The 12158-nt window shown below is 33.8% G+C and overlaps 1 protein-coding gene across 8 annotated transcripts in view; it reads left to right on the forward strand.

Moving 5' to 3' along the window:
* Positions 1–11239: 11239 nt before the first annotated feature.
* Positions 11240–12158, forward strand: part of LOC110381087 (small conductance calcium-activated potassium channel protein) — a 121649-nt gene continuing 120730 nt past the window's right edge. For all 8 annotated transcript variants that reach the window (XM_064038793.1, XM_064038796.1, XM_064038792.1 and 5 more), the window contains exon 1: positions 11240–11977. In XM_064038793.1, the coding sequence (XP_063894863.1) occupies positions 11240–11977 (738 nt within the window). The remainder of the gene's footprint in view (positions 11978–12158) is intronic.

Below are 12158 nucleotides of genomic sequence, written 5' to 3' on the forward strand. Positions count from 1 at the left end.
AGTATAATTGTTTTGGTAGACAAATAACTAAAGTTTGATAATTAACAAAGACAGACTGATTATTACTAATAGTACGGATGTTGTGCATTATTTCCCTTCAGCGTCCGCAATTCCCCCACTCTCCCCTACTATTGTTTTGACTTTTATTTAAAAACAAAAGTATTTATTATTTGACCGTTTAAATTATAGCTACTAATGAAAATGGACAGATTTCTAATCTATACTAATATTATAAAGCTGAAGAGTTTGTTTGTTTGTTTGAACGCGCTAATCTCAGGAACTACTGGTCCGATTTGAAAAAATATTTCCGTGTTAGATAGCCCATTTATCGAGGAAGGCTATAGGCTACTTTTTATACGGGTTCGTGCAGAGGTTTCCACTGGATGCGGGTGAAACCGCTAGCAAAAGCTAGTATGTCATAAGTCTGTTTCTCTTTGAGAATCTAGAATTATTATGACGTTGGCAACCCTAGCCACTAATCTCGGAGTGCATTAGAGTTGCCAGTGCGATAAACAGGAAAGGCCAAGTCTGTGTATTGTTTTGTTAGTGAAAACTACGTTGTTAGTGGAGATAGTGCTTTGATACGTCGCCGGCAATAACAGAAGTAGATGCAGTGTCGCTCTAGTCATTTAGCCTTCAACATCTGTGTTTTGGCTTCATTAAAAGAGTTTTATCAAATCAAAATACGTTTATTTTCACATTTTCATGTTGGCCCATGGCAATGCACAAAAACTAACATACATATTATTAAATACATAACTTGTCCGTAAATAGACTAGTTTTAGTCTAGACCTGTTAATTTTGACTGCATTTATTTTATGTTTAACATGCAGTGTTAGCTGTTGTTGACCTACTTTGCATGGCACGTTATTTATATTTTAAGTTAGGTTTTGCCTGCAACGTATTCCGGGTCTCGTGCCTAGGTACTTTCCATCTCTATGTCAAATTTCATCTCAATTTGTTTGGTCGTTTAAACAAACAATCAAACTCACTTTTCCACAGAAAATATAGGTAAGTAATAAGACATTTTAACTTCTGGTTTTATTTAAAATTGGGTCTTTTCAATGGATTATAAATAGTATTTCCATTTCTAAGTCACAAAAAAAAAACTGTCTGTACCTAATTTCAATCCGTATTTCAACCTCTAAATGGAATCCAATCAAGGACGATGTAAACAACTTTAATTGACCCAGATCTAGGGAAAACTTTCTGTGACCTATTTGGATCGTCAATTATATATTAATTGATGTATCCTTTTCTTTATAAATGCTTTAACCGACAATTTACACCAATTATAGTCTGTTTGTTTAATATTTTAAAAGTATTCATAACATTCTTAATGACGATATAGATAGCATTATTTTAAGCTAAAAGATTTTTATTGTTACTGTAATTATAAATTATAATAACAAAATATTCGGTACTAAAAAATTAACCCAAAAGTACTTTTACATCCCAGCAAAAATGAAACTCTGTTAACCCGCATCCCATGGGCATTCTAATCCATGAATTTATAAATAGCTTATAAAGAAAACATGGCATATCATAACGACTTGTTAGACTAACCTTCGGGACATAAGCCGTGGAGATAAGGGCTTTATTATGACATTCGGGGGACGGGATATCCCTTATTATACCATTGTATATCCCTTATTATACCATTGTATATTAATCGAGTATGCTCATCCCCCCACGTTCGGTCTGTCCCGTGAAAAATAGGAAACTGTGGAACCTTTTGAAATAAAAGCGTTTATCAGACAAAAAATGAATGAGGACTGCGAAGATGGATTATCTTTTAGGAGTGAGTTCTTAATAATCGTTTTATCCTAATTTCAATCAGTTTTCGATGTTTTAAGTAATCAATAATCGCTAAACCTAAACTTTTAAAATATCTGACCGTTTAAGCCATACTAAAATCGCTAAAGTAAACTCAACCCCAAAAAGAAATCGTGTTTGAATAGTTTTTAAAGAATTACCATATAGCAATAAATGTTTGCTTAGTAATCGCCTTCATCTCAAAATCTGCAAAATCATATATCAATAATTTCGGCTTTCTAGTAGAACCCTTGAATAATCGGCCCAAAGTTATTTTCGTTCACCAGAATCTAGAACAACATTGGGAACTCGTGTCAAATTAAAACGTTACTTCAGCAAATGTCTTTAATCCTTATGTAATTTGCCATAATCCCTAGTTTAATTAGAAGATTAGCTTACACTCGCTCGTCTTACTCTCGAAGTGTTTAACTAACGAACAGATTAAGATTAAGTGCGATTTTAGGTTTTAAGTCTGTACTTAAATTAAGTGTTTAATTATAGAGATTACGACTGTTTATTTTAAAGCCATTTACATTATTTTAAAGTTTTTGAACAACTTTATAACTTTAATTATTTATTTCTGTACGAAAGCTGGGTCTTAATTGTGTTTGACAAAATAAACGCAAGTACAAAAATTTGAACACGTGTTTGTTTGACTATGGATGGGCAAAAGTAAGCAAACAATTGACTGTCATAATATCATCGTGTATGACGTATGATAACCAGTAAAAGATAGTACTAATAAAAATGCAGACATTATTTTTGAGGATTACGTGCGATTCAACGTGGTAGGATTTTACAGACCCTTAGTTTTTAAGACTTATAAAAGAAATAACCTTTCTAAAAAGCCTGTGAAAAGACATTGCGTTAAGAATAATAATATAATCTTATAAAGGGCTTTTTTTGATATATTTATGAGTTTTAGAGGTTTTTTGCAAGATTTGCAAATAAAATACATTATAAATGACACACACATATGTATACACCGCGTACGGATTAACCTTTTTCGAGTTGTATTATATATATTTTTTACTTTGAGCAGTAAATATTGCTCTGCATTTTACATGATTCTCATTATATGAAACACGAGCGAGACGGGTTAAGTATGTAAAAAGATTACATTAAAAGCAATGATATGAATGATATATTGTACCATAGTAAAATCCGAGTTGGAAATGACTCTATCGATGACTGTCAGGAGAAATAAACCATAAAGAAGATAATGAAAATAAAAAATAGGCACAGAAGGCATAAATCTGCATACATAATAGCAAATACGCCTTTCAGTACATTAGCCAATTATTATTTCAGTTTTATATCCACAATATTGGCATTATGCCTCAATTTAATTCATAAGTTCAACAACTAAAATATTTATGAACGACCGGCATTCGAGGCATACCTTGTAAAATGCATTTTATTTGCATAAAGCAAAGTTTTATAATATTTTTATGTTTTCCTTTATTCATCCCACTATAAGTTAATACTTGTACGTAGCTTGGCATTTGTTTTATTATTTTCACTTTACTCTGCTACGCATTATCTAAGAGATTTTAAAATAATTTAAATAGATAACGTAAATATTGATTGTTCATTGCACACAATACTACAGAGAAGATTTTAATGCACGAATTTACGAATGGAATTACAAAAATACATGAACCAAAATATTCTGCAAAATTTGAAAATACTTTTCTGTATGCCGTAGTCACCTATGTGTAAGTTTAACGCATGAATGAATTTAAAACTCTGCAGATAGACTTCAAAAGCGAGAATTCAAATTTTTATATTCTATAACGTATTGGATTTTCAAAATTCACACATAATTCGATTATTCTGTCTCAGACGGAGTTTTCATTAACGAATTCAAATATGGTTGAGACCTCTAGAAAACTAAAATCCACGATTTATTTATTAATTGAAAACTAAATAAATTCTCTTAACACATTCAAGAGGCTTTCAACAACCTCTTGGAATTAGATCTCGTTAACAAATCGTTTATTAAAACATCGTAAGCCATCAAACTAAGCTTAGTTAGATAGGAATTTTCTTCAATATTGCGTTAATTGGTTTTATATTTTGATAAATGAGCTTGAAATTAAATCTCTAATGAATAATGTAACCTAAGTAATGATATGCCCTTTAGGCATTGGCATTGATAGTAGATATTACTAAGACTAGTTTACATAATCAGAACCATAAATAATATTTTGAAAATATCGTTTAAGTGTTATAACGTCAATTGATTAAAACACTTTAGACATAGCTATACAAAAGCTAAACAAGCTTCTTACAATTTCCATTAACATAGATCATGTCAGGTATGTTTTTTTTATTTATTTAGCCTGTGTTGTCCCACTGCTGGGCAAAGGCCTCCCCCATAGCCTTCCATCTTTCCCTATCGGTCGGTATTTAAAATTAATAAAACTTCATTCTGGAATACATACTTCATTTACAATCTCTGATCTTTTACAGTAGACATATCACTCTCTTTCTCCTACTGAATACAAATGCACTTTAAATTCTCGATGAGAACTGAAAGGTACATAAGTCGACTTTAACTTGATAAATATAGAGGCATGAAAGCGTATTTACAGAGTGTACATAGCCAAAACGCATCCATAGGAAACTGCTCGCTGATATTTTGTAATGCTGTTTATTAATTTGTGATTTCAAAGTATACACGAATTTTGCGTACTGCTCGCGTATAATTCGTAGCTTAGACGTGCACATGCATCTTTCCAATTTATACACGGTCAAATTTAACTATACAAAATTAATATTAGGTAAAGCAATAAATAAAAATGGCTTTTGAATCTGAGTTTGTTTATTAAAAATGCTAATTAAACAGGCTTCTTTTTAATATCATTATTCGCCCCCAAAAATGTATGTTGCCTTCTAAATTATTAAGTCAGCCACAATGTATTTATTTATTTATACAACAATTAACGAGCATCTAAATAATACTATCTTAGCCACTAGTTATCTTCTAAGTAAACCACTCTAAATACAACTCAGCATGATGGTTATTTTTTAGCATCTAAATTTGTAGCAGGCATTCTAACAGTAAACTTCTAAAATACTATTAAATGACATCATAAAATATATTTAATTAGCTTCTAATTTTTTAACTCAGTACGTTTAAAATGTAAGCAAGCAACATGCAGCAAACATCGCTTCTGTCACGGCTCCGGTGCTACGGGGCTCCGGCGGTCCCATGCGAGCTTATCGTCGCAGATGGTTTTCACGCTCACCACCGCAGCTTCGGCTTGCTGGCCGGCTCTGCCGACCAGCCTCAGCTGCGTCGGCGGGCGTTAAAACTACCTGCGCCTCAGCTCGCAGGCCGCCTCGCCCCTCCGCGCCTACGCGGTTTTGAATTGTACTCTAGGGGTAGGGCAGATAAGACTACGTAGAGTCTTTTTTGCAGCGATTCGTTTTCATCACTGACTTCGATTTTTAATACAATGTTTTTTTAATTTAACGAGATATTAGTAATATTTAAATTAAATGCCAGGTCGTGTTTTAATCAAAATGGCGAGCATGCAACTGCTCGCGAATAGATTGGAATCGTAAAGTTTTTCGCGCCTATTCCCATGTATACACGATTAGTTTGCATGCGGACTAGCACTGTATATTATGGAACAAAGCAAGTTACTTTGGCCACTACAAAATATATGCGAGTATTCGCGTACTGCTGCTGTATGCATCGGAAGACTTTGTATAAAAAGTGAATTCCAATCTATTCGCGACTAGTTTCACACGCTTGCGTACTAGCCATGTATATACTGTAAATACGCGGCATGAAATATGATGGCTTCGACTTAATCCCCTAAGACATCGCGCTTGTATTAAAGGCCGTGTCTACAGGGATTATCCCGATAATTTATTTTTCTAGCGTGTAAAAATAAATTGTTCGATTAGACGCGATAAATTGGTTATTGATACCGAGAAATGAGGTGGTAGCCAGTTTGCTGTTGGTCGCTTATTAAAAAGAGGATTTTTTTTTTTAAATCTAACTTACTTAGTCTTTAAATGTTTCTATTTGTCAAATTTTAATGATATAAGAATAAGAAAAAAATAACAATAAATTCACAATGTTAAACAATAATATTGGCTTTGGATCTGTAATAAAATCTACATCTTATATCCCATGTGCTTTGAAGTTGGTACTGAAAAACGGTAAAAGTAAACCTCAACTATACCTATATCATTAGAACACCTAATAAAAAGGTACTAAAATAATGTGTCCCCAAATAAGACCTAACATTCGGACACCGTGTAATTTTCACTACCAAATAAGGTTGTTAAAACCCAGCTTACTTTTACTTCGGTGTTAACCCACCGGACTCAAGAAGGTACAATAAATTTACTTTTACAAGCATTTCGAACCCACATCCCATATAACTTGGGAAATCCTTGTAGGCTATGTCGAAGCTGCGATAATCCCCCAAGAGAAAACTAGAATAATATATATGTTTTACGCTATAAACATCAGCTGTATCAAGACTTTAATGTCTCGTATTAATAAAGAAACTGGCTTCAGCAATCTCGTATGTAATATAAAATGTATGTTTCTGCATTTGCTCTCGTTAACCTATACGAGGCATTAGGTATGATATTAAAACTGTCAGATTTCTTTTACCTAAGTCAGGCTAAGGACAGTTTGATCTTTTAGATTGGTTAAAATTGTTCTACACAGGAAAGACAAAAAGATGAATTAACACCCATCTTAATAAATATGTTTTTATAAATTAGTATTTTTTATGTAAATTTAACACTTCATTTGAATAAGACTATTGGGCTACTTCCAGTGGTTAATAAATACTTCTTTATAATAAATCCCTTTTCCTAGCAAGCAGATGCATTAAGCCAAGCGTGAATGCTTGATACTCAACGTATTCAGATCACATCCTCAGTGTAAACTGCACGTTAAACACACAGTGTGTACATGAACGTTTTGCACAAGCATATAGGAAAATGATTTGTTAGAGAAAGGGAATGTTAAGTCTGTTTGTAAAATTCAGGTATGTGTGGCAAGATGAGTGAATTGGCACGTAAGAATTTCCTACAACTTCGAATAGTAATGTTACTTTTCATTTATATTTTTCGTTTATTTGTATGTATCAGCTATGTATGAGAATTAACTTTTCTCCATAGCTCATAAGGAACTAGTTCGAGCACCCGTAAAAAGCAGTACAAAAAGTTACGCATTTCTCGATAAATAAGCTATATAATTCTGAAAAGAAAAGTTTCAAATCGAACCAGGAGTTTTTAACAGCGTTTAAGCAATCAACTAAACGGGTGATTCTTCGAGACCGAGTGTTTTTGACTCATTGATCTGGCTCAATTTTTTTTTGCTCTTAGACCTAAATTGACGTAATAGTTTGACCCAGTGCCTTATGTGCAATATCATATATCGAAGGCATCGAATTGCATCACGTAGATTAGGATTTAAAAGGTGCTGATTAATTGCTGGGCCAGATTAATTGTGACAGTACAGATAAATGATACTTCCTTTATTTTTCCAATGATCTTTATGATAAAACTAGCCGTTTCCCCGCGGTTTCACCCGCGTCCCGTGGGAGCTATTGCCCGCACCGGGATTAAATATAGCCTATGTTACTCGCAGATAATACAGCTTTCTAATGGTGAAAGAATATTTAAAATCGGTCCAGTCGTTTTTGAGTTTATCCATTACAACCAAACAAACAAAGTTTTCCACTTTATAATATTAGATAGTATAGATTTTACCAAATATTGAAATAATTACTCCTATTACTACTTAATTAATCACCTTTTTTTGGCTGACACAAGAAAATAATTATGAATTACAACACAACACAACACTACAGTAACACTTTCATTCAAATTAATCATTTATTAAACCTCTTACGGTTGTTAAATCACACTAGCTTCAACGCTATAATAATTATATGAAATGGCAAACTTATCTTAATAAGACCTCTTAATAACACAACAAAAACGAATCTTAGCTTAAAACAAAAATAAAATTCACCGAAAACAAACTCTCAATTAAAAAGAAATAACACTTACTTATCAAAATCAGACTTAATTTTTCAGTACGATAGGAACTCTAGGCTTGAGATAGTAGAAAACTAATTAATATCCTACCTAAATTAATAAAAAATATTAAATTTTTCATCATCAGTGTATGGATTTATATTTTCTAAATCGAAACTAAAATGTTTACTTCCATCTCTTAAAAAAGTATCTATTGATCGAAAATCAGGTTGGATCTCCCAAACTTGCAGAACGCTGAATAATTAAATTTGAGTTTTTCAGGAACTTTTTATGAAAATGAATCAGACGTTGAGATTCATTTCACCTATCAGTAGTTTTTTGTTTTCTTCTTTCCTGCGTATATAGTTTTGTCTATTCCTTCTTGTTTTTCTTTCCATAATTCTTCATTATTATTTATTCTGTCATATCATCTCTTATCCGCTAGTCTTTTTTCTTAGTATTTCTTCTCTTGTTTATAATTTTCGTTATGAAATTTTGAAATTATGGATCTAAAAAAATATAACGCTATTCTAGCGACGATAAAAAAAAAAACAAAACCTCTAGCACAGAAATTGAACTTCGGAATAAAAACCAACAGGCCATTTGCTTTATTTTTTTGTATTACTTACTTAAGTAATCTTATTGAAATTAAAAAATAAGTATAATTATTTCCACGGTATTTGAACAAAAAACAATGCACTAGAAGCCAACACAAATTAACAAATAAGTATACAAACTACAGTTAAGAAATGTCTTTAGACATACCTGTAACATATGCCCGAATTTGAATGAAATCTAATTCATATGACCCGCTCAAATTCATCTGGCTTTAAGAGCCAGATGAATCCAGACTAATGGGGGACAGAAAAATTAGGAATTCGCAGATTATCAAATCCTGCTCCTTTATTTATAAACGTAAAGCATCAAACATGCAATTAATGTTAGCAAAACCATCTCATAAGACACTTTGCCTTGGCAACAAAACGATAGCAGATACACACTATCAGTTAATTAAGACAGATTGATATGACTACTTGCCTTACAAACACCAGATGACAACTTGCAATCGTATTTTTTTGGAAAAATACGTCCGCTCACGAGCACTCACTGTCACCGTTCGGTGCTGACCGGTGCGATCACTTACAAGTAAATATTACTTTTTCAAATATTTTTTATTTACGTATAGATAATGATTGAACAAATCGAGCCAGCTTAATGATGAATTTAGTCGGGGACAATTTTTAAATTTATGTAATTATGAAAATACACCATTTTCTTTTATTTTAATGTTAAAGTATTAAGAAACACATATTTAAAGATCATTTGGATTCATTAGTTTTATTGTAACGCGACCGTAGCTCGCAGAAAGTTAAATAATGCAGCAAAAACCGTCGTTGGGACACACCAGATTAATTAGGTTTTACTGTTTTCTGCTAACTTAATTATAGTTTTTTTTTTATAAATTCTAATTAGTTACATGAGGCGTCGATAGACCTTTACCTTTTACATAAAACCTGAAACTTTCATTCAAATCGAATGATATTTTCATATGTTCTTCGGTCAAAAACACGTAAAAACTGTGTTTCGAAGAATCACCCAAACAAACAAGCTACCTCACAAAATATTTTTTTTCAATTTTCGAATATTCGAAAACTTACTTAGCGAACATTATGTTCTTAAATCTCAAGAGCCTCTATGTGTGCACGAAAGTAGGTAGATAAGTAAAGTTCCGCTCCTAAGTTAAATCACTTTTCATGTAGCTTAAGTGCATTGGGAACATTAGTTACATCTTATGAGATGCATATGAGAGACTGAGGCTGTTTTAGGTGAAAATTTTAAAATTTTAAGTAAAAGTTAGTAAAAAATTACTGCTTTCAAGAAAGTTTTGGTTCTTATTTTTAACTTGTTATCTATTTGAATTGTTAAAAAATAGATTATGAAAAGTTTAGTTGTTAAGAATAAAGGTACGGAAACTAAAAGCGATACCTACTCGTATTAACCTAATACAGTATTCCTTTAACTTAGTTTTAGTTCTATCGGATTTACGTGGATATAGGTAAATAACATTGAACTGAACTATCTCAAGTATCCTAATAGAAAAGTTTCTTTATCAAAGTTTCTAACTTTCAGCCTATAAGTAAAATGCATAGTGACAAGTAGTTTTCGAGGAAGGGACGCACTTCTAATTTTTCCTCAATGGTCTCTAGAAGGTACCTAAAGAGTTTTTTCAATACCCTGCAAGTTGCCTTACGTGTAGCTTCGACAAAAGAATCGTTTAGGTAGTGTTTATCGATATAACTTAAACTCCAAGATCCAATTCAAAACTTGGTTACGTTATCAGCAGTTTTTTTAAGGTAGAATATTTATATAAGGTAACCACTGGTAAACAAAAATGGATCTGTGTTATAATAAAATATCTTTCTATACTTTTACATTTTTTAAGATTTTTGTTTCAGTTTTAAGTTATTTTCCATAGAGATAAAAACGTTAACCTTTAAAAATGTCGTATGCGACTCCCCGTATGGCACTTAAGACATTATTATACCAACCATCTATGTGGGTGGCCCTTAATAACGCTCGCTTTAGTACATATGTATCATGTTTGTTAAATGTCATGTCAAAGGTTTCATATGACTGACATTTACGATTCAGATTGCTTTGATTAAAACAAGTTGATCAGTAGAAACGCGAAATTGTAATAAAATAAATGAATGCAGATTTTTAGTTTTAATTTAAAAATGTCAGAGAGCTACGTGACATTTTCATTTTTATGATAATCTGGGTTAACATTTTGGATTGAAACGTAGGTTGTAATGATAACATATCTATGTAGTTTTTCTTAAGTAAATGTAAATAATACAGGGTATATTCATAGAAAATACATTTACATCTTTATGTGTTTCAATCTGTTTTCCATAGAAGTTAAAACATTGTAATAGTACATTAAAGGAAAACAGTTTCTTAACCTATATTATATCACTCATATAAAATATCCTTATTCCCTTACGTTGTAATAAAGTAAACTACTTACATACACCCCACCAAATCCTTATGTACCTGCTAGCCTCCTTCGATCACGAGAAATCAATTTCATAGCAGTGATTTGGTCGACATTGATAGTTATAATGTTTTATTAACCCAATTTAGGTTAATATGAAAACGATAAATCGTTTACGACTGGCGAGTTATTGGTACGTCGCCCATCAAGACGTAATCCTCTCCTGATATTAATTCCCGTTCTATATTGTTCATAAATAATACCTCAGAAAGACGCCTGTCAGTTATTATTTTGGACGATTAATGATATTTTCCCGGCGGGATATTTATAGTATATAAATAATAATCCTCAAGTAAGTTCCACTCGGCAGATCATTAATTACCTTTTTTTTTGTTACAGATAAAAATGTCGGCGCCTACAACAGACAGTACAGAAGCTATCACCAACTCCGGCTATGGCAGCAGCGATGAGACTGCCAGTCTACTCGTCACCGGTCCAGCAGTCACCGTCATCGTCCCAGCAGAAAACAGAACAGTCAAACCAGTTCTGCAAAGACAAGACTGCACAACCCACCTTCGCCCACAACTATCCGGCGGACCGGGTAGCGAGGAAAGTGCCACATCCATTAGAATGGAAGAGAGTACTGCAAGAAGTGTCCCAGATATCGAGTTACAGTGCCGAGAGCCGGCAGACCGACCTCAGACACTCGTGTCCCCCATAGCGACGTGCTCGCACAGAGGGTCAGTGACCACGTGCCAGTTAGTTCCACAAACGTACTCGAGATGTCGCGTCTGCGAGCGGCGGCAATCCACGGCACCAATATCGGCCTTACAACTAGCGCGCTCTGTGTCGCGAGAGAGCGTTCGCTCGGCGGTACACTACCCTTGCGGGTGCAGTTCGCTTCATGCCGTCAGTACGTGCCCCGTCATACAACCCCCAGCGTTACTGTTGCCTACAACTAGTACGAGGATTATCCGCCAGAGCTCGCAGCCAGAGTCTAGCGCATGCGCGGCACACTGCCCTCATCACGCTCACCACCACCCCAGCGCCTCCCTGCGGCAGTTACGAGAACCCGGCGATGGCATCGCTGGGATTGCTGCGGACTCGCTGCGAATCAACGGGGGTATGCGCCCTTTCAAACAGGTAGGTTCCACGATCGGTAGGTGGCGCTACTATTTTAAGAATCATACATCGTAGAATTTTTCGTTATTAGCGTTAAGGCTGTTAGGTGCGATCGAATTACTCATAGTTAGGCGCTTTTAAAATGTTTTTCTGCAGAACGGTAAACGAAGCCTGCGGTAGAAATTACGATACTTGTTAAACC

The sequence above is a fragment of the Helicoverpa armigera genome, chromosome 17 (assembly GCF_030705265.1).
Source record: "Helicoverpa armigera isolate CAAS_96S chromosome 17, ASM3070526v1, whole genome shotgun sequence".
Classification (NCBI taxonomy): domain Eukaryota; kingdom Metazoa; phylum Arthropoda; class Insecta; order Lepidoptera; family Noctuidae; genus Helicoverpa; species Helicoverpa armigera.